This window comes from Dendropsophus ebraccatus, chromosome 9 (genome assembly GCF_027789765.1).
Source record: "Dendropsophus ebraccatus isolate aDenEbr1 chromosome 9, aDenEbr1.pat, whole genome shotgun sequence".
Lineage (NCBI taxonomy): Eukaryota > Metazoa > Chordata > Amphibia > Anura > Hylidae > Dendropsophus > Dendropsophus ebraccatus.
In genome coordinates this window covers 67,685,603-67,709,843 of record NC_091462.1, presented here as the reverse complement: position 1 = coordinate 67,709,843, position 24,241 = coordinate 67,685,603, and the positions used below count along the sequence as shown (strand labels likewise).

General features: G+C 43.1%; 1 protein-coding gene across 3 annotated transcripts in view; it reads left to right on the top strand.

Annotated features, from left to right (window-relative positions):
• STAT1 (signal transducer and activator of transcription 1) overlaps positions 1 to 24,241 on the top strand; it is a 997,040-nt gene that overhangs the window by 456,192 nt on the left and 516,607 nt on the right. For all 3 annotated transcript variants that reach the window (XM_069983571.1, XM_069983569.1, XM_069983570.1), the window contains exon 16: positions 6,812 to 6,910. In XM_069983571.1, coding sequence (XP_069839672.1) covers positions 6,812 to 6,910 — 99 coding nt within the window. The remainder of the gene's footprint in view (positions 1 to 6,811; positions 6,911 to 24,241) is intronic.

Here is a 24,241-nt window from a genome sequence, read left to right as displayed (position 1 = left end):
ACCCAATATATATATATTTTTTTTATAAACGCTTACAGGCAACAGGCGTTTCAATGGTTTGTTACGCACAGAACGCAAAACAGTAGTACCATTTTTTTTTTTTTTTTGCACACTCTCAGTATACAGCTGTATACCCTATATCTGAAGTTTTTAGCAAGTAGATACACTGCAGCCTATTCCTCACAGTGCTCTCCAGCTGCCTGCCTAGCTGAACACACTGATGTTCTGCTAGTTGGTTTATTAGTTGTGTATATGTTGATAAAGCTCTTCTGTCTATAATTTTAGCTCTAACAAGGGCTTTTTGGGGTCCCTCCTGCCTAAAATAACCTAACACCTGTCTCTGCTATACACTGTCTCACTGTCTAGCTCCAAGTAGCATCTGAAAACAAATCTGAAAATCCACTATTCTTGTACTCTGAAGGTCACATGGTTAAAAAAAAACACCAGGGAAATTGGGAGGCGAATCAAATTTTTACTGTGTTTTTGTTGGATTACTCAATTGAATACGAGTATTTTGAATAGTGTACTACTCGTTTGAATATCTACTCGATCAAGCAGTACTCACTCATCCCTACTAATAATACTATTACCCCCTATATATTCCTCGGTGTAGTCCCTTATAAGCCGCTCAAATAGTTATATAGTAACCGGGAGAAGCCCTTTTTGAAGATTGGCACTACATTTGCCTTATGCCAGCCACTTCGCACAGTACCAGTCACCAAAGAATCACTGAATATTTTATACAAGGGTAGAGAAATTACAAAACTGAGTTCCCTAAGAACTCTAGGGTGTAATCCATCAGGCCCTGGAGCTTTGGTTTCATTCAGTTTATTTATTTTATCCTTGACAATATCTATAGTAAGCCAGTTTAGTATTTTACACGTTTTAGCAGCACTGACCCCGCCCATCTCAGGACTGTTCTCACCCACCTCAGCTCTAACCTCTTCTTTTGTATATAAAGAGCTGAAGAACTTATAAGGTAACTCAGCTTTCTCCTGATCTCTAGTTATTAAAGGGTTATTCCCCCCCAAGAGGTAAAAAATTAAATGCTCCCAAACCTAGTTGTTCTTACAAGTTTTTCTAAAAGCCGTTCCATATCCAAGATAGTGCCGGCTAGGCAACTGCATTTCCCATCATGCATTGCTTATCCCTAATAAGTCCATAAAGCAGAGCTGATGATGATGTAGTTCTAAGAGCTGTAGCAGAGGTGTGGAGCTGGCTTTTTTTTTGCACCTGGGAATTGTAGTTCCTCAGCACTGCTCTGCAGTCACATTACTGATGACTTCTTAGGAATTACAATTCCCAGCACAGTGAACTGTAGAAGATGCACTGGGAGGAGGTGCTGGCTGGGAGCAGCTGCCACTGCTGGAGGGACTGGTTGGCAGACACTCGTGTGGACAATCAGGTATAGGGCTGGCTATGGCTGGAGGTGCTTGCAGAGAGACGCTGGTATCGGGAGGGGGGGTGGGGGTGCATTTGGCTGTGGATGGGGAGAGTCTGGGCAGAGCTGCAGCAGCTGATGGCTGCCACCTCTGTCCGGGGGCAGGGGGTAGGAGCATGGAGTGGGAGAGGATGATTAGAGCTGCTTCTGTGGGGATGGCAGTCTGTGTAGAGATGCTGTGTTGGAGAAAGCAGCTTCTCATGACACGTGATCAGTGTGACATTTACTGTGGGCTGGGTTAGCTCTCATTGGTTAGCTAACCCTCCCGATTAATCATGTGACCTAGTATCGGCTGAAGGGAGGATAAAAAGAGGAGCATGTCGGAGTGGATCTGCACAGAAGCTGATTTCTTCGTCTGAGAAGGACAATAGGCGTGGCAAGCTCAAGAATAGGACAGTAAAGAAAACAGAAGCATATTGTAGCAAAATGTAGGCAAGTATGCTTCTACATTATGCTAACTAATAAAAATTTTGAGGGGAATACCCCTTTAACTCCCCTTCACTATTATTTAGGGGTCCCACATGCTCTGAACTTAGTTTTATTGCATTAATATATTTTTGGGGGTTTCTTTTGCCATCTATGGCTACCTACATTTTTTTCAGGTTTTATTGACCTCTTTGTAATGTTTAAAGTCTACAGCTGACCCCTCTGATTTGTCGTTTATAGCTCTTTTAAGCTAAGTTGTAAGCCATGTGGGATTTGATTTTAATCATTTATATTTGTTACCCATAGGAATAAATTTAGCAGTACAGTTATTAAATGTGTATGTGAAGATTTCCCATTTATTATCCATATCTGTATTTGACAGAAGCGACTCCCAGTCTTTGCCCTGAAGTACAGCCCTTCACCCAGAAAAATTAGCCCTTTTAAAATCAAATGTTTTTGCCCTCCCAATGTGTGTTTTCTAAAAGTCACTATATTGTGGTCACTGTTAGGCTATGTTCACACAACGTTTTTTCAGCTCAGTTTAAAAGGACGTCTGTCATTTTGGGTCTAAAATAACGGATGTCTTTAGCTGTCTACCCTTCCCTTAGTGCATTGGCGGCTCTTGGTACATTATTCTAGTTTGAGTTACTAATTGGCCTTTGGTTGTGGCTTAATTGAAAAGTTCATTGATTTTAATAGTATAAACAGAGAAATAAAAAATGTCCGTTGTTTGCAAAGGACGTCCAAAAATAATTGTCATCATTATTTTGACATCCACGGTGATAACGTCTTTTAATCAATACATAGTGTGCATTGGACGTCTGTCTTTCCATTGACTTCAATGCAGTGCATTGCAGTCAGTTAAAGTGCGGCAATAACGGACATTATTTAACCCCTTGCCTCTTCAGCCTGTTTTGGCCTTAAAGGACAAGTGCCATGAAAAACTTTTTCCCAGTAATTGAGGCACATTACAAAGTTATATAACTCTGTAATATGCTTCAATCACCTATCTGCCTCCCTTCCCTGTCTTTTCCCCTCTCCACCCCCCAGCAGGAAGTGTAAGAAACTCACAGATACCTAATTACTGTCGTCACCAAGCTCTTCTCTCAGCTTCTTCTTGTGACAATGAGTCATCAGCAGGAGGGCTGCTCTAGCTCCTGTTACACTACCCTCTCCCTCCCCTGCCTTGTCAGGTGACTCAGCTTGCTCAGCTCCGATTGGCTGAACAACTGCAAGCCATCTGAGTCCATGTCACTTGCTTTATCTCCACCACTTGTTTTTTAAGTACCTCCATACTCCTTAAGATGGGATACTTAGATAAAGATAGGTGCCCTAAGTGTAAGCAAACGGAAGCTAGCTATATACATATGTTTTGGCGATGTAGAGTCTGTCAATAATTCTGGCAGGTAGTGTTAAGGAAGGGGGGGAGGGAGTCCGGAGGGAGGTTGGGAGCAGGGAGGGAGTAAGAGGAAGGTGGGGGGTTGGAGAAGGAAAACAATTATTTTGTGGTATAGTAATGTGTTGAGAAATGGAAGCTAAAAGGCATGTTGGAATTTGATTATATGTTTCCGTATTTTCAACTTGTTTTTATTTGCTTGTTTGGAAGAAAATATAAAAATACAGATGTTAAAAAAAAAAATATCTGGGAATAAATATTTCATCTGACCCAACCAGTTTTATTGATTTAAATCTAAAACCATTACTAAAGAAGATGGATAAGAAAATGGATATCTGGATAAGACTTCCTCTGTCCCAAGCAGATCGTTTAGCTCTTATCAAAATATTACAGCCACAAATAGTGTATGTATTGAAGTCTTCTCCAATATGGATTTCTAGCAAGTGGTTTAAATTAATAGAAATATCACTGAATCGCTTGATCTGGGGACGCAAACGCGTTCGAATCCGGTACAATTATTTCACAGGAAAAACAAGGATAGATTTGCATTACCAAATTTTAGATATTATTTTTTTGCTTTACAAATACAAAATATTCAGAGAAATAATAACACAGCATTAGGGACATATATTATGGGCCCGGGACAGAAAACTATAAAAAACTATATAAAAAGTATATTGAATCTATTGGATGCTGGTGGCACTTTATGTATTTAAAATTATGGGAGAAGGTTTGGTATAATATAAAGAAAATATGTCACATAGAGGGAAGTAGTTGTGTCACACCACTCTGGGGGAATATTTATCTGGGGGAATATTTATCTAGGGGAATTAATGAAAATGGAAAATAGTTTTTGGATACACAAAGGTATTACAGAGGTATATCAGGTATTTGAGGATGGCAGGTTAATGAGTTTTGAGGCACTCATGCGAACATTTGAGTTGGAAGCACATCACGTTTTTTTATTATTGGCAGCTACAACATGCTGTCGCACGCGCGGCAGACCCAACTATATTGAAAATTCAGACGCACAAGGTGATTAATTGTGTATCTAAGATATGCGGTAATAAGAAAGGAGAACTGGGCACGTTATAAAATACTATTAATAATATTACTATAGGGAAGACACATACACTCATTAAACAGAAGTGGGACCAAGAAATAAGTACAATTACCCTGGAGGAGTGGGAGAACATATTAAGCACGATGGTGCTAAGCACAATTATTAATAATAGCCACGGGTTGGTCCAATTTTAAATCATTAAAAGGATATATTATTCACCTTATATATCATATAAAATGGGGATAAGATCAGATGCTAAATGTCCGAAATGTGAGTTCCCTGAGGCCAAGAATTTACATATGCTTTGGGAATGTAGTAGAGTTCAAGAATTTTGCAAGAAGATAACACATAATATAGAAATCGTCTTAAAGTAATGATTCCATACAATCCACTATGTATAATTTTAGGATGTACTGTTCAAATATCAGATTTAAGGATGGCCTGAACCTGCCGAGGTTTGGGTTCGTATGAACCCGAACGCTCGGCATCAGATTCCCGTTGTCTGGCCATTCTGTGCAGCGGGTGGATACAGCGGGAGGACCGCCTGGAAAACTGGGATACAGCCCATGGCTATGGCTGTATCCCAGTTTTCCAGGCAGTCCTCCCGCTGTATTCACCCTCTCCACGGAGCGGGCAGACAGCGGGAATCATTTCGTACGAACCCGAACCTCTACAGGTTCGGACCATCCCTAATGAGATTGTCAAATACTAACTGCTAAGCTACTACTTATTGCAAGGGTAGTATTGATGAGGTACTGGATTAAATCGGAAGCACCTCCAGTTCAAGAATGGCTCAATTTAGTGAATAAGATTGCAAGAATGGAAAAAATCTCTTATGTGCGGAATATTAGGGGAAGAAAAGATATGAAAAAATATGGGGAAAATGGCTTGACCCAATATAGTAATTATAGCCTTATATTTAGTTTAGAATTTGTAGCAACTTAACGTTTTGAAAGTTTTGTCTTTTGTCTTCCTTTTTTTGTCTCTTGCCCTTCGCCGCATGCCCTTATTGAGGGTGGGAGGCTTGGTTGGGGAGGCTAAGGATATTAAGCAATACGTGGTATAGGACCATGAAAGAACATCAGTAAATGAGTCTTATTGAATCTGCTTAAATGGCTTTCCTGAATCTGTTAATATGTTCATTTTACTGTATTTATGCATGTACCATTGTAACTGTTGTGTTAATTTATTTAATTTTGTATGTGTGTGTGTGTGTGTGTGTGGGATTTTCTAAGTAATAATGATATTAAATAAAAAAAAGAAAAGTCTTTCATGACCACTTACATGGCACAATGTAATAGAGCGAGAGAGAAAAGGTAAAAGTATGGCTTAAATAAAGTTTTTGGCCCTATCCCCTATTTACATCATATGTAATGAGCCTATTCTGTAAGTGGTGAAATAAATACTATTGAAAACATAAAGGGTTTCATTGCATTAACAAAATGAATAACAGCTGGCTGGCAGCTAAACGATTAATTACTACAATGGAATGATGCAGTAATGCAATTAAAGGAGTTATACTATATGTTATATATATAATTAAACAAATTTCCAATGTACATTAATTATGGGAAATGCACATATACTTCTATTTCCCTTAATGGAGTGCTCAAATTCTGTCAAAAACCATGACGTCACGAATCAGTTTTAATTCCTATGGAGTGTCCAGTAGGGGGCGAACGATATATAGAAGTCAATGAGTACCATTGACTTCTATATATACTGCTCCCCCTGCTTGACATTCTATAGGAATTACAACTGATTTGTGACGTCACTGCAGAGCTCACCTCCGCCCCAGTCTCCTGCTGATTAGTTTCCTAATGTCAGTAGAGCTGCCAGGGGTGACATCAGGAAACGATTTGGCAGGAGGCTGGGGCGGAGGTGAGCTCTGCAGTGAGGTCACGATTCAGTTGTAATTCCTATGGAGTGTCCAGCAGGGGCGCGCTATATATAGAAGTCAACGGTACTCATTGTCTTCTATATATAGTGTGCCCCCTGCTGGACACTCCATAGGAATTACAACTGATTCGTGACATCACGGTTTTTGACAGAATTTGAGCACTCCATGATCTATTTAATTAAGGGAAATAGCAGTATATGTGCATTTCCCATAATTATTGTACATTAGAAATTTGTCTAACTTTCCATAAGAAATAACATATAAAAAATACTTTTGGTTGAACTTCTTTAAATAATGCAGCACTACAATAAAATGATGCTTTCACATTTCATTTTTATTGCTTTACTGCATGTGTGAACTCAGCTTAAAGTTTAGGGTTCGTAGCCCCTGATTAGCTGTCTGGATGGACAAGAAGAAGCCTAGAGAGCAGGATCTGGAATTAGTTAGGATATACTGGCAGAGCACATTATCTTATTTTATTTTTTTATTTATTTGAGATCCTGGGCACTTATAAATGTAAAATTATTGTGTAGAAAATGCATTACAGTTAAGTTAAATAAACAGTTTGTTTCCCTTTTTCAACAGACTGTGTCACTTCCTATTGTTGTTATTTCTAACGTAAGTCAGCTTCCTAGTGGATGGGCTTCTATTTTATGGTACAATATGCTGACTTCAGAAACCAAGGTATGTTAATTTATATTTAAACTTGTAAAAATAAATGTTCATTGCTGGTTAATATGTAATAGACAAGATTAAAGGGATATTTAATCTCAAAATACTGTAGTTACACGTTAAAAGGGTACTCAGGGAAAAACATATTTTGAAATCTGTTATTGCATAAGGAAAGTTAGACAAATCCCTAATTTACACTTATTATGAGAAATGCACATATAGTGCTATTTCCCTAAATTTAGTATATCAGGCAGGCTCAATTTCTCTAAAAAATCATGACCTCATGTCTCAAACTGTATGTTCTGGAAGGGTCCAGCAGGGGGCGCACTTTATGTAGAAGAATAGAATTCCCAAAATACTAGTGACCACAGTTCTACTGCGGTTTACAGCAGTGCTTTGTTATAATGATGCTGTGCCATGTAGCTGTGTTAGGCTGTTCGTTTTAGGTAATAAAATGGCACCTCAGCCCCATGCTCATTAATTGCAGGGACGCTGTTCCTGGGTGTTTTTCCCGGCCCCTCTCTCTCTCCTCCCAGCGTGCAAGCAAAGCGGCAGGTTACTTAGTGCTGGTGCCGGGGTGCGTACCTCTGCTCTGATGTTGCAGTGACCACAGATCCGACGCGCCTGGTGGATCTGCTGCTGTACTTGAGGCCCCAGTCTCAGAGGAGAATTAGGCCGCAGGAGGGATTGGTGGTCGGGTACCCTGAATTTTTTGTCCTGTGCAGGAGTGCTCATCCCGCTGCATCCACGGTAACATCAAAGCAGAAGTACGCACTCTGGCACCAGCCCTAAGGAGAGAGAGAGGGGCCCGTAAGAACACCCAGCAGCAGCGTTCCCTGCAAGGAATGAGCATGGGGCTGAGGTGCCATTTCCCGTCTCCCTGAGCTGCTGCTGCTGCTGGAGAAGCTGACGGCTCGGTGGCGCTTGGTGTCATTTTGTCGCACCGGTGGGGTAAGAGACAGCAGCCGTGCCGGGCCTGGCTCTCCTCCCAAGGCTTGTATTGTAAAGAGACCCCGGGTACTCCGTGTGTGTCCAGACATAGCCGGCACCAAGCCTCCCGGTAACCAGCCATAAGGAGCCCTGAAGAACACCCAGAACCTGTGCCGTGGTGGTGAAGCAGCATAGGGGAAGCAAAGAGGGACGTGCAGGGATGCGGCTGCTGGGTGTTCTTCCGGGCTTCTTATGGCTGGTTACCGGGAGGCCTGGTGTCAACCGGCTATGTCTGGACACACGGAGTACCCGGGGTCTCATACGGGCGGCGGCGCTTGGTGTCATTGTATGTCAGCGATGGCGCGTAAGAGACAGCAGCCGTGCCCGGGAGGAGAGCCAGGCCCGGGCACGGCTGCTATCTCTTACCCGCCAGCGCTGACACACAATGACACCAAGTGCCGCCGCCTCTCTGCACCCTTAAGAACAGATCGGTTATTATGGGGCCGTCAGCATCTCCAGCAGCAGCAGCAGCTCAGGGAGACGGGAAATGGCACCTAAGCCCCATGCTCATTCCTTGCAGGGACGCCGCTGCTGGGTGTTCTTCCAGGCCCCTCTCTCCGCCTTAGAGCTGGTGCCGGAGTGCGTACTTCTGCTTTGATTTTACCGGGGATGCAGTGGGGTGAGCGCTCCTGCACAGGACATAAAATTCGGGGGACCACCAATCCCGGACTAATTCTTCTCTGAGACTGGACTGGCGCTTCGGATCTGCGGTCGCGGCAACATCAGAGCAGAGGTACGCACCCTGGCACCAGCCCTAAGTAATCTGCCTATTTGCTTGGCTTGCACGCCGAGAGGAGAGAGAGAGGGGCCGGGAAAACACCCAGCAACAGCGTTCCTGCAATTATGGGGCTGAGGTGCCATTTTATCACCTAAAATGAACAGCCTAACACAGCTACTGGCACAGCATCATTATAACAAAGCACTCCTGTAAACTGCAGTAGAACTGAGAACTGTGGTCACTAGTATTTTGGGACTTCTATTCTTCTTCATAAAGTGCGCCCCCTGCTGGACCCTGCCGGAACATACAGCTTGAGACGTGACCTCACAATTTTTTAGAGAAATTGAGCCTGTCTGATCTACTAAATTTAGGGAAATAGCACTATATGTGCATTTCCCATAATAAGTGTAAATTAGGGATTTGTCTAACTTTCCTTATGTAATGACATATTTAAAAATATGTTTTGCCAGGAGTACCCCTTTAAGAAATTGTCAAGTAAATATTTTTGCAATTACATTCATCTACAATCTTCTCCTTATGAAATGCCTGCTTTTTCCCTTATATTGTTGACAGCTAATTGTGTAGGCTACTAAACACTGCAGTAGGAAGGGATTAAGACATTACTGCCATTTATCTAAACTCCTGACATGTTGTCCAGACATGTCGAAAGCTTAGATCACGCTGGGTTGCAGTCCTGAGGCCCGCTGAGATTACTGATTATAAGCAAGTAAATGAAAGCACTCAACACAGTAAAAACCTAGACGCATTGCCCCCTTTAAAATATAAATATGCAACAGAGTCTGCGGAGCTTTAATTAAGAATCTTAAAACACAGGACTAGCCAGAGGGATATCCGGGATATCGGGCTACTCCTGTGTTTTGAGACTCTTAAAGCGGCACTGTCAGCAGGTTCGGGCCAGTGAATCTGCTCATACAATATGAGCCAGCTGCTCTTTACCTCAGGATTCCCTGGCTGTACATCTTATTGCTGTGGGGTCCTGTATGGTGGCATTTTCTGATGATTCCCGATATGCTAATTAGCAGGTTCAGAGCATTTGGGGCCCATGCTCCCGGAGCACCCCCTCGGCCCGCCGAGCCTGCCCCTCCTGGCACGCCCACTATGCATATTCATATATGCATAGTTAGGCCTCTTGTTACGGCGCATAGGCAGGAAGCAGCCCGTAACAAACGGCCTAACTGTGCATATATTAACCTATTAACATACCAGACCCCACAGCAATAAGATGTACAGCCCGAGAATCTGGAGGCAAAGAGCGGCTGGCCCGAACCTAGATCCGCTTTAACCCTGCTGTTCGGTTCGGTTCTACTATACACATATACTGTTTAGGTCATTTTTGACTGGGCCTATTAAAGTCTGGATTTTTAACTAATGTAAGTGTTTTATTTGAATATCTTTTGCATTATTATACTGTATGTGAACATGGTTGTTCATAAACAAATGAAAAATGAAATAAAAAACTTAATTTATATGTTTTTTTGTATAAAAAGAAGTTACATGGCTTTATTGCATTATTCATGCATATTGCACATTTGCACAAAAAAAATCTTTATAAAACTGTAAACTATAACTAGTAACATCAGACTGTATGTAAATACATATTAAAAAAAACACAAAAAAAATAAAAGTCTAGTTCTTTTTCTATATAAAATGTGAAATAAGGTTCAAGTTGCTAAATTTACTGTTTGCATTTGTTACAAGTATAATTTACATGTCTTTTGCATAAGTACTTTGCAACATGTCACATTTGATTTGAGATTACTTGATGTTGGACAGAAGGCGAATCATTTCCATTTTAGGCTGGTTGCACTGCTGGTGGAGGCCGTGGGTATCATTGCAGTGCTAGCGGAAGCCCTTGGTTAACTTTCTTCAGCATGCTGTTGGATCCTCTGGAGAATGGCTGCATCTACATCACATCTGGGTGTTACTGTCCAATATATGGGCTAACCAGTGATTTTCCCAAATCCTCTAAAAAATGTCCCATTCTTCTTTTATATAGTTTATTTTTGTTCCAATTTGGATTTATTTTACGCCATAATACAAATGCATTGTACGCCGACACATCAAGAATATTGTAAAAACCAACCATTGGCCACTGATTAGTTTTGCGTTTACAGGTGTAAGTGCCTATGAGTTGATCTAGAGTATCAACTGCCCCTTTAGTGGCATTGTAATGTAAAATTATGTCTGGCTTTCTGTTGTCTCGGTTACTGATTGACCAAAATGAGATTATAACTACTTTATTTTTTTCAAAAAATGGCTGGGGATTAGTATAAAAGGCTATCGGTCATTTTTGACCGAACAGTACAAGAGTAAAAAAAAAAACGTGGAGCAAAAAGTAAACAAAAAATAAATAAAAACTGCTATTAGTAAGAACCACCTCAATGAACCACAAGTTTCACAACCGCATAATGAAATGAATGTTTAAAAAATAATCAAATTTCAAATTCAGTCATTTTTGATCGAAAAAGAACAGCAGGGTTAATTGAGGCTCCGTTGACTCTATAGCCTTTTTAGGAATGTCACTTTGTCCTTGTTGGCTGAGGAAAGGCGGATTTACTTGTCCATAATTACACCCCCCTGTGGTGCTAAACACCTATTAGCAGAGCATACTTGCTGAATGTAGTTTCTCATGTGCACCAGGCTGCCCAGTGGCAAGGAGAAGCTGTACAAGCTGACAAGTAGGATGTGTCTTCTCTGGGTCCTCAGCATCCCCCCAGCCATGCTACGTTGAGTGCCACCCTGCTGTGAGGACAAGTCTTCCTTCTCCAAAACGGCAACTGGCTGAACAATGGTGTGGAAGACCGTGCCGACAACTGAGAGAATGGTCTTTCTTGCTCTTCCTCTGCTTCCTCCTGTGCCCTGAAGGGTTTTCTCTTAGGCAAAGGATGGGGATGTTAGCACTGACAATTGTGTCTTCTATGATGACCATATTAGTGGTGTGTTCAAAGCAGGGCATTATTTCACACATTGTGGCCCTCTCGTTGATCATGTAGTGCTGTTGGTCAATGCTGCGACTAACCTGTATGTTCTGCAGCTGAAACAATGCCACATCTTCTGTTGTGAAATATCCTTTATTCAATCATAAAATCTCTGCATGGGGAGGGAAAGTATATGCGAGTAGATCAAGCAGCAACGGCCCATTTCGTGCCCTTTCGGCACTTTATCAAGCAGCGCACTGGCGTCATCCCGTTCATGTTACGCATAAATAGGAGGTGCAAACATTAACTATTTACAAAGTAACAAAGAAGGATGATACATTTAAAAACAGTATCAAAAACTACAACCTATAGGAAAGCTTTGATCTCATTCTTCTTCTTGAGTCCCAATGGTCCCAGTGCATTAAAATATGATATCAGATATGCTTCTTTCTGTTATAGTAATTTGTGCCTGTCTCCACCATCATCCAGACAATTAACTCTTTCTAAACCTCCAAATTTCAGCACATTCTGATTACCTTGGTGTACCTGTCTCACATGATCTATTAATTTGGTGGCTCCTTTACCTTTAACAATAGAGTGTTTATGCTAGCTGAAGCATGTGCAGTTTGCGAATAGTTTAATCAATGTAAAACCTGCCACAAGGGCATGTCACAATGTATACTACATATTTAGTCCTGCACGTGATTAGTTGTTTCACTTTCCATGTTTTACCACCAACAGTTATGTAGTTATTCTTACAATATGAACCCTGCCCACATTTCTTTTTTCCTGTTAGGGTGTTTTTTGTTAACCAGTTTTCCATCCTATTTTTACATTTCTGTCTGCGTTCTGCCTCGTATGGTTCCTTTTGTATGTTATTAGAGGTTTTTGTTTTACCATTTCTTTCAAGACATGATCACTTTCTAACAGGAATCAATTCTTACCTAACACCTCTCTTATTCTATTGTTTAGCAGTGTATTTTTAAATGCAAAAGAGAACCTATCTGATTTCATATTCTGCCCTCTTTTCCATCTGACTAACAACAGAGATTCCCTATTCCTACTTCTGGATTTTCCAAGGGCTTTATTTAAAACATTCTCTGGATAAGCTCTGTCTCTTAATCTGTCCAACATTTCTTTTGCCTGTTTTCATATTTTTGCTCATCACTATTTATCCTTTTCAGGCGTAATACTTGGCTGTAAGGTATTGCATTTTTCACCGTTTCCAGATGTGAACTACCATAATGTAAAATAAGAGAAACAGATCACTGATCTCAGGGAGACCAGCCAAAGATAACACTGCTGGCTGCTAGTTAAAGCACTGAAAAAGCAGTTAAATCCTAGGTACATTGCCCCCTGGGAAAAATGAAATTGCCAAAAAAGAGCCCATGGAGCCTCATTTAAAATTATCAAAACACAGGACTAGCCAGATAACCCTTCCGGGAAGGACCTGGCCAAGGGGTGGCTCCTGTTGGGAAACCACCAAAACCACCATATTAAAGGACAAGTGCCATGAAAAACTTTTTCCCAGTAATTGAAGCACATTACAAAGTTATATAACTCTGTAATATGCTTCAATCACCTATCTGCCTCCCTTCCCAGTGTTTTCCCCCCTCCACCCCCCACCAGGAAGTGTCCTGACTCACATAGACCTGATTACTGTCGTCACCGTCACCAAGCTCTTCTCTCAGCTCCTTCTCCTGTTACACTAGCCTCCCCCCTCCCCTGCCTTGTCAGGTGACAGGCTTGCTCAGCTCCCATTGGCTGAACAACTGCAAGCCATCACTTGTCACATCTCACTTGCTTATCTTCCCTCAGACTGACTCCGGCACATAGGCAGCCCCCCCCCCCCCCTCCCCTCATACCCTCTCTCCTGCTGCCGTGGACTCAGTGAAGGAGTCATGTCACTAGAGAAGATAAGCTGAGCAAGCAGAGTCACCTGACAAGGAGGGGAGGGGGGGCTGCTGTAACAGGACCTAGAGCAGCCCCCCTGCTGATGACTCATCCTCACAAGAAGGAGCTGCCTGGTGACAGTGAGGACAGTATTCAGGCCTGTGTGAGTTAGGACACTTCCTGGTGGGGGGTGGAGGTGGGAAAGACAGGGAAGGGAGGCAGATAAGTGATTGAAGCATATTACAGAGTTATATAACTTTGTAATGTGCTTCAATTACTGGGAAAAAGTTTTTCATGGCACTTGTCCTTTAACCTCTTAAGGACGGAGCCCAAAATGGCCTTAAGGACCGGACCAAATTTCAGGAATATGACCAGTGTCACTTTATCCATTAATAACTTCAGGATGCTTTTACCTATCCGGCTGATTCTGAGATTGTTTTCTCGTGACATATTGTACTTTATATTTCTGGTAAATTTGAGTCGATACTTGTAGCCTATCTTTATGAAAAAAACCAAAATAACGTGAAAAATTTAGAAAAATTGCATTTTTCTAACTTTGAAATTTTATGCTTGCAAGGAAAATAGTTATGCCACATAAATGAGATATGAAATAGCATTAGCAACATGTCTACTTTATGTTTGAAGCATTTATTAAACTTGCCTTCAATTTTTTAAGACAATAGAAAGCTTCAAAGTTTAGCAGCATTTTTCCAGATTTTCGCAAGAATTTCAAAATCTGATTTTGCAAGGGACCAGTTCACGTTTGAAGTGGATTTGAGGGGACTTTATGTTATGAAGCCCCACAAAGCACCCCATTTCAGAAACTGCACCCCCCACACTGTTCAAAATCAATTCCAGAAATTTTTTTAACCCTTTAGGTGAGTCACAGAAATAAAAGCTAAGTGTGTAAGAAAATTGAAAATTTCAGTTTTCTTTGCAGACATTATATTGTGATCCAATATCTTTCATAATAGAAAACCTATTTCCAGAGAAATGCACCACAATTCTTATTGCCCCGTTTCTGCAGTTTATAGAAACATATGATATGGGGCCTTATTGCGCTATTTGACGCATTCACAAGCCTCAGATGTAAAGGAGCGCCTAGTGAATTTTGAAGCCTCCATTACAATTGGCCAATTTTCAAGGTACCACTTCTGGTTGGCAGAGGCTCTGGGGTGCCAAAACCTAACAAACACCCCTAAAGTGACACCATTTAGGAAACTACACCCCTCGAGGAATGTAACAAGGGGTATAGTGAGAATATGGACCCCACTGGTGACTGACACAAATGTGGAACAATGTGACGTGAAAATAAAAAATTACATTTTCTACACTAAAACGTTGGTGTAACTTTGAATTTTTCATGTTCACAAGGGGTTAAAAGAAAAAATGAACCCCCTAATCATGTAGAGCAATTTCCCCCGATTACAGGAGTACCCCACATGTTGACACAAAGTACACAGCGGGTGCACGGAAAGCCTCCAAGGGGAAGGAGCGCAATTTGGATTTTAGAAGCTGGATTTGGCCAGAATGGAGGACGAAGGCCATGTTGAGTTCCTAGAGCCCCTGTGCTGCCAAAACATTGGAAACCCCCAACAAGTGACCCCATTATGGAAACTACACCCCTCAAGGAATGTAACAAGGGGTATAGTGAGCGCATGGACCCCACTGGTAACAGGCACAATGTGCCGTGAAAATTAAAAATTGAATTTTTTTTACACTAAAACTTGGTCTAGCCTCAAATTTTTCAGGTTCACAAGGGGTTAAAAGAAAAATAAAACATAAAACTTGTAGAGCAATTTCCCCCGAGTACAAAAATACCCCACATAGGTGCATATTCTACCATGACGGCGCAGGACTCTCCTCCAAAAGGAGGGTGTGCCATTTGTCTTTTGGAACCTGGATTTTACCAGAAAGGAGGACAGAGGTCATGTTGGGTTTACAAAGCCTCTGTGCTGCCAAAACTATTGAAACCCCTCACAAGTGACCCCATTAGGGAAACTACACCCCTTGAGGAATGTAACAAGGTGTATAGTGGGCATATGGACCCCACTGGTGACTAGCACAATGTGCCGTTAAAATGAAAAATTACATTTTTTACACTAAAACGTAGGTGTAACTTTAAATTTTTCATGTTCACAAGGGGTTAAAAGAAAAAAATGAACCCCTAATCATGTAGAGCAATTTCCCCCGATTACAGGAGTACCCCACATGTGGACACAAAGTGCCAAGGGGGTGCAGGGAAAGCCTCCAAACGGAAGGAGCGCAATTTGGATTTTGGAAGCTGGATTTGGCCAGAATGGAGGGCGAAGGGTTCGCAGAGCCCCTGTTCTGCCAAAACAGAGGAAACCCCCCACAAGTGACCCCAAGGAACTCAGGAATCTGTGGCTCGTACGTGTCAGGGACTGAGGTCCAGGTGGGGTCACTTGAGGGGGCTTCCTGGTGCTTAGTCCTGGGGCGGCGCCTTGGGGGCTTATCATCACTAAATGATGATGACGATGAGGAAGAAGAGGAAGAAGAGGGATCTTCCTCTTCTCCCTCATTTGTTGTTTTTTTTAGGGTGCCTTCACACACACCGGATCCGCACCGGATTTCACGCTGCGGATCCAGCGTCAGTGCATCCCTATGAGAATACATACACGCAGCGGGAATGACATCCCACTGCATGTATGTAAGTTAACCCCCTGGCGGCCGGAGCATACATCACCTCCTCCCCATTCCAGTTTGCTTCGGGGCTCCCGGTGTCTGCTCATCCCGTGCAGCCAATCAGTGTGCTGCCCCGCCGCAGCCACTGATTGGCTGAGCGGGTCGTCCTGCCGAGAACCCCTGAAGCAAGCCGGAGCGGGGAGGAGGTGATGTATGCTCCGGCCGCCAGGGGGTTAACTTACATACATGCAGTGGGATGTCATTCCCGCTGCGTGTATGTATTCTCATAGGGATGCACTGACGCTGGATCCGCAGCAGATTTCGGGGCAAATCCACTGTGGATCCGGTGTGTGAAGGCACCCTTAGAGGGGGGGTGTAAGTGTAAGTGTTATGCTTTCACACGTGTAAGTGTTAGTGTGTGTGTTTTATGTACTGTTTTTACATTTTATTTGTGTGTGTTTTTTACTTTGATTTTTTACTAAAAAAAAAAAACAAACAGAAGGAATTTTACACTGAAAAAGAAAAAAAGAACAGCAGAGGCCAGGGGACACTATATCAACACTGATCAAGGGGAGAGGGTGGCAGCGGAGAGAGGAGAGGGTGGCAGCGGAGAGGTGAAAGTGTGGCGACAGGAGAGGGTGGCAGCAGGGAGAGGGTGGCAGGAGAGTGGAAAGGGTAAGAGAAGAGAGGATGGCAGAGGTGAGCGTGGCAGGAAAAAGGAAAGGGTGGCAGGAGAGGGTAAGAGGAGAGGGTGGCAGGAGGGAGGGCAGCAGCGAGAGGATGCAAGAAGGGAGAGTGGCAGCAGGGAGAGGGTGGAAGGAGGGAGGGTGGCAGGGAGAGGGAGGGTGGCAGCAGGAGGGAAGGTGACAGAGGGAGGGAGGCAGCAGATAGGTGACAGAGGGAGGGTGGCAGCAGGAGGGAAGGTGACAGAGGGAGGGTGGCAGCAGAAGGGAAGGTGACAGAGGGAGGGTGGCAGCAGAAAGGTGACAGAGGGAGGGTGGCAGCAGATAGGTGACAGAGGGAGGGTGGCAGCAGATAGGTGACAGAGGGAGGGTGGCCGCAGGAGGGAAGGTGACAGAAGGAGGGTGGCAGCAGATAGGTGACAGAGGGAGGGTGGCAGCAGATAGGTGACAGAGGGAGGGTGTCAGCAGGAGGGAAGGTGACAGAGGAAGGGTTGCAACAGGAGGGAAGGTGACAGAGGGAGGGTGGCAGCAGATAGGTGACAGAGGGAGGGTGGCAGCAGATAGGTGACAGAGGGAGGGTGGCAGCAGATAGAAGGTGAAAGAGGGAGGGTGGCAGCAGGGAGGGTGACAGAGGGAGGGTGTCAGCAGGGAGGGTGACAGAGGGAGGGTGTCAGCAGGAAGGGTGACAGAGGGAGGGTGTCAGAAGGGAGGGTGACAGAGGGAGGGTGTCAGCAGGGAGGGTGACAGAGGGAGGGTGTCAGCCGGGAGGGTGACAGAGGTAGGGTGTCAGCAGGGAGGGTGTCAGCAGGGAGGGTGTCAGAAGGGAGGGTGTCAGCTGGGAGGGTGTCAGGAGGGAGGGTGACAGCAGGAGGGAGACAGCAAGGAGGGTGAAAGGGTGTTAGCAGAGAGTGAGGAGATGGCGGCAGCACGGGCCGAGGAGGCGGCGGCATCACGAGCGGAGGCGGCAGCGGCATCACTGGAGGAGGAAGAGGAGGCGGCGGCAGTAGCACCGGCTGACGAGGAGGCGGCGGCAGCAGCACGGGCAGAGGAAGAGGAGGCGGCGGCAGCACCAGCTGAGGGGAAGGCCGCGGATCGCAAGGGGGAGGTGGAGGCACCGGCAGAGCGGAAGGGGAAGGAGGAGCCCTCGGTAACGGAGGGGTGAGCACTGCAGGCGGGGGACTTCATGGGGGGGATGCTGGCAGCGGCGGCACGCGATCCTTCTCTGCTCGCCGATTCTCGGCGAGCAGAGAAGGAGATCCGCCCGTGATGGGCCGGCCGGTGGCTACCGGCCAATCACGGGGAATCGCGGGCACGGAGTCTCTGGTACGTGACCCCCAGACACTGCTGTGATTGGTGCTGTCTCCGATAGCACCAATCACCGCTCAATTCTGGTATACCCGCCCGGTATACCAGAATATTGCTGTGATTGGCCGTTCAGAATTGAACGGCCAATCACAGCGATCGCTGTCACGGGGGGGCGTGAAGATGCCCACTACGTGACACAGGAAGATGGCTGCAATAGTAAACTGCAGCCATCTTCCTGCGATCGCGACCCGGCGGCCCGCGGCAGTCCCTTAAAGGAGCGGCGTACCGGTACGTCATGGGTCCTTAAGTGACAGTGATCCATGACGTGCCGGTACGTCATGGGTCCTTAAGGGGTTATGTGGCCCTATAAGTCAATGTAATGACAAGGAAAAAACCAAGGCCAGGTATCCATCCACAATGTAATGTAAAATAAGAGTTACTAGACGTCAGTGTTCTGTAACTTGTTGTAACCACTGTACCTTCTTAGACAGACACCAAAACTTCCAGAAACTCTAATCTGGATCCTCCATACACCCCAGTAAATTACATATTCATGTTATCAATGGAATTTAAATACAAATGGGTGGAGATAGTGTGAGTTCGACTACTGGTAACTTGACAGGGTTAACCTGAAGTACCTATACCCTGAGAGACTATACAAATAGAAAAGAAAGAGAAGAAACTGAGGTCCTCTAGTCACAATTAGTATATATAGGTACAGTGATGTTATTTAGCATGATGATGATGATGATGATGATGATGATGATGATGATAATAATAATAATAATATTCCATGGTAATAATTGCAGAAGAAATAACAAGGATAAAGTATGCATTTTTTTTATAGATGGAATAAAATAGCTGTACAGCAATAGATAAAAATACAAGATAAATACCCACAATAAGATTTAGCACAATAATAAGTAGGAGTACGGGAAAAAAATATCTAAAAATGAATAAATAAAACTGGATTCTGCTCTGGACATGGATGCAATGTAGTTCTCAGCTTTGCTTGACTGACTGTAAAGCTGAAAACTGAATGTTAGAGATATCCCTGTTATGGTATTGTTTAAAATGAGCGGATAGTGTGTTTTTTTGTTGCTTTTTTGAATATAGTAAAAATGTTCATGTATACGGGTTTAAAGTTGTCGTTTGGTTCCCCCAATATACTGCTTGGAACAAAGGCATTGGATGATGTAGATGACTCCCTTTGTTTGGCAAGTAAGTAGTTCGTTAATGTTCCATGTATAGTTATTAGAAGTAGAAGTATTTTCCTAGAAAATTTTGTGTGCTTACAACAAGAACATGTCCTGCATCTAAAGAATCCTTGTGTGGATAGCCATGTGGATGTTGTTTGTTTAATTGTCAGGTTTTTGACTGTTGGAGCTACTTTCAGTCCAAGGTTCGGTGCTTTTGTGAAGACAATTGGTGGTTTTGATGATAGCAGTGGTGCCTTGTCTTGTCTTGACACAAAATGGGCCAATTTTTTTGTATGATTTTTTTCAATCTTTTTATGTTCCGGGTTGAAGGGTAATCTGATTTTAGAGGGGTTTGTTTCAGAGAGGGGTGTACTGGTAAATTGCGGTATCCTATTGAAGTAGGTGGTTCTATCGGTGTTTCTAATTTTGTCTAGGGAGTTTTGTAAAATGCTTGCTGGGTAGTTTTTGACTCTAAAATTGTTCTGAAAGATGTGATGCTTCTTTCTGTACAACTTAAAACCCGTATACATGAACATTTTTACAATATTCAAAAAGGCAATGAAAAACACCCACTATCCGCTCATTTTAAACAATACCATAACAGTGATATCTTTAACATTCAGTTTTCAGCCTTAGTCAGTCAAGCAAAGCTGGAGAGGAGGGAACTACATTGCATCCATGTCCAGAGCAGAATCCCGTTTTATTTACGACTTTGGAACAATAGCTCTAAAGGAACTCAATGGAGAATTAGAAATTTTGGGCTTTATTTAGTCCTGAACTCTGGGGCTCTCTCTCACAGCCCTTCACCTGCCAGGCTATTTATCAGCGCCGTGACGGACTCTGGGATTGATCCCTAGGGGTCCCCCCACTCGGAAAACACCCAGAAAAACCACCAGAATATGAAATACTTATACATCTTAACCCTGTTCTACTAGTCAGAGAAGATATAGCAGCTACACTTTCTTTCATAAATCCACAAAATATACTTCCCTATGTCTCCCTGAACTCCTTAACCCCTTCCCCCAATATGATGTCCAGGGACGTCATGGAAAGCAGTGCCATTCTGCATCATGACGTCCCTGGACGTCATGCTTTCCCTGCTTCCCCCCACTGTACCTATCTGAGATCTGGCAGCGGGAGGAGGCTGTCACTGATCGGAAGGGAGCCATGCTCCCACCAGGGCAGTTGACCCCATAGAGGCCGCGGTCGTTGCGACTGCAGCGTCTATGGAGAGATCTGCTGCCTCACTCGCAGCAGGATCGGGCTGCAGGAGGAGGCTGCAGCACATTGTCTCCTCCTGCTGCCTCTGATTATGTCTTCCCCAGGCCCCTTCTTCTCCAATCCCTCTGCTCCCCCCATCCTCCCCGTGCTTCCAGCCCGGCACCCGGAGCTTCCAGCCCACCTTCTCCCCCCAGAGCCGTACCCCCTCCCGGAGCTTTTAGCTATCAAAACATCACATGTACCCAAAAGGTGTACCACTAAAAGCGTCAGATTATGCCACAAAAAAAAGCCCTCACATAACTCCATTGGCGAAAAAATTGAAATATTACAGCTCTTACAATATGCAAGAAACAGTTTCTACAGTATAAGGCTATGTTCACACAACGTAAAACTACGGCCGTAGTTCTTGCCGCAGAATTACAGTCGTAGTTTTGCGTTGCGGAACAATGCCTTATTTGCAATGGGATCCCGGCCGGAGCGTACACACATCGTATGCACTCCGGCCGGGATCCCATACGGTGCCGGAAAAAACTGACAGGTCAATTCTCTGCGGCCGGAATTTAGTGAATTCCGGCCGCAGAAAGCCCTCTCAGTGCACACAGTGAAGCAAGCGACTCTGGCCGCTCGCTTCACTGTGTGCTATGGGAACCTCTGATGCCGGCGCACGCTGATGCGCCCGCATCAGAGCTTCGCGGCCGGACGGATCATCCGGCCGGTACTTAAGTACCGGCCGAGATGATCCGGCCAGAGGCCGGCCGTTCCGTGACCCGGCCGGGGTCACGGAATGGACGGTCTCATACAGCATGTGCACATAGCCTAAGACTGGGTTCACACACAGTATATTTCGCAGTATTTGGTCCTCATGTCAGGTCCTCATGGCAACCAAAACCAGGAGTAGATTGAAAACACAGAAAGGCTATGTTCACATAATGTTGTAATTGAGTCGATGGCCGTCATTTAATGGCAAATATTTGCTGTTATTTTAAAACAACGGCTGTTATATTGAAATAATGGCAGTTATTTACCATTGTATGGCTGCCATCCACTCAATTTCAACATTGTGTGAACATAGCCTTTCTGTGTTTTAAATCCAACCAAAACCAGGAGTGGACATGAGGACCAAATACTGCCTGAAATATACTGTGTGTGAACCTAGCCTAAATGTCATAAACTATAACAAAAGCTATATAAAAATGGGTATCACTGTAATTGTTCTGTCCTGACGAATAACGATAACATGTCATATGTAACGTATAGTAAACGGCGAACAGAAAAATGATGAAAAACAGCTGCCAAATTTTGTTTTTTATTCGTACCACCTCATAAAAAATTTAATAAAAAATGATCAGGGTGTCACTTGTACCCCAGAATGGTACCGATGGAAACATCAGCTTGACTTACACAAATATTTTGGCACTGCAAGGCCTCTGCGACATGGTATAATGGCTAAAAAAAAAAAAAAAACTGAAATAAAAAAAGGCCCTAAAATTCCCCTGGTCACTTTTATGTCTGCAGCCTATGGTTGAGTCAGGTGACACACTGCGGCCAGATACGGAGGATTTCTAGAAACATTGGAATAAGGAGAATAAATAGTGAGTTCCATTTCTCTGTTAGTACTTGCTGGTGAGAAGTGTGATACACACCATAAATCTATTACTTATATATTACTATAATTACTACTGCTGATAAACTTATATGCAATCTGCTGATGAATTTATATGCAATTCGCTGATGAATTTATATGCAATTTGCTGATGAATTTGCTCATCTATTTGTTTCACTGAATTATGCAATACTTGATCTAACATCTATTATTTGAAATGTAAGCATATGTCTCTTCTTTTTTAATATATTACACACCAACATTTTTTTACTATAGCGCTTGTATTTTATTTTATTTTTTCCTTTATATTTTTTCTCTATTTTTCTATTTTGGTGTTTTCTTTTTAATATTTTTTCTTATTTTTAGATATTTTTTTTTGTACTCCTACTTATTATTGTACTAAATCTTATTGTGGGTATTTATCTTGTATTTTTATCTATTGCTGTACAGCTATTTTATTTTATCTATAAAAAATTCATACTTTATCCTTGTTATTTCTTCTGCAATTATTACCATGGAATATTATTATTATGCTAAATAACCACATCACTGTACCTATATATACTAATTGTGACTAATTGTGAGGTCTAGAGGACCTCAGTTTCTTCTGTGGAATTTCAATACAGTATAAAATCCTCAAAGATCTTGTTTGATCCCTCCCAGACAATGAATTTGTTGCCCATAAATCTATAGTAGCTTTTATGGACGAACAATATGGATTTTTTTTTTTCAGAAAAAATTGAACGTGCCCTTTGATGTCCCTACTGTCTGTTGGAACCATTTATCGTTATGTGTAAATTTATTCATAGTTAGTATAAATGAATCTCTAACAAATTCTCTAAAATCATCTGATTTATCCGTACCCTGTAAAAATTAATTGATTGCCTGTACATCCTCAGGGTGTACAGGCTCCTAACATCCAAGGACACAAGTTGGAATCTTTCTTGCCAGCTCAATCTGAAAATTGCTTTAAAAAATTTGTTGTTGTCTTTTAGATATTGTGGGATAGAGGGCAGGAAGGGACGCAATAACCAATCAAAGTATTTTCGGCAGGAAGTGCCACTTTGGGTGTTTTGGTTAAGATGGAATACGTTGTTTAGCAGTTTTTACAGAAATTAGTTTTTCCTCTGTCGCTTTCCTGAGGATAGTTCTGAGCTGGTTTAGAATTTTATTAGTTGGCCCAATTTTTATTTTATGTTAACTCTTATTTTATTAAAAGTTTTTCATTTTACAAAGACAAAAATTAAATAACATTGCAATGTGACAAGGCACCTTATGGTGCAAACAATGACCCAAGCATGGGTAATATGTCAGCTGAAACACATGTATAATAGCCAAAAAAGAAAGAAAAAGAAAACTACAAAAATAAACCTCGGTATAAGGGCCATACTATCACCGAGTATATACGATAGGGGCATGAGCATGAGTGCAACACAGGCACTATAAATGAACACTTCGTATCAGATCCCCTGGATATGATATAGATGAGGGAAACCATGAGCCAAATGCACCCTTTCTGCTTCATTCACAGAGGCAGACAGACGTAGTACAGACACAAAAGAAAAAGACAGAAGACAAAACAAAAACAACAAAAAAAAAGGGGGGGGGGGGACACTGAAGAAAAGGAAAGGAAAAAAAGGGGAAGGATATTGATGGGGGAAAACAAGAGCCAAATGCACCCTTTCTGCTTCATTCACAGAGGCAGACAGGCGTAGTACAGACACAAAAGAAAAAGACACAAGACAAAACAAAAACAACAAAAAAAAAGGGGGGGGGGACACTGAAGAAAAGGAAAGGAAAGAAAGGGGAAGGAAAGTCCAATAATAGTATAGCAAAGTACCTAGTGGAAATCACTGAGGTCAGTCGACCCATCCACAATATAAGTCTACAATAGCACCGTGGCCATAACTCACGTCAGGAGTTGCGAGAAAGAAGGGGAGCTTGTAAAAAGAATCCATGGAGTCCATAACTTTGTACACTTCTCAGAGCAGTCATGTGCCTCGGCCATTAGCTACTCCGCCCGCTGCAGTGCACACAGTTCTCTATGCCATTCAGCCAAGGAAGGTATGACCACAGACTTCCAGTGGTGTGGGAGTATGTGTCTCAGTATGCCTTTCTTCTGGGATGCCAAAGTCCCCGGCAGGAG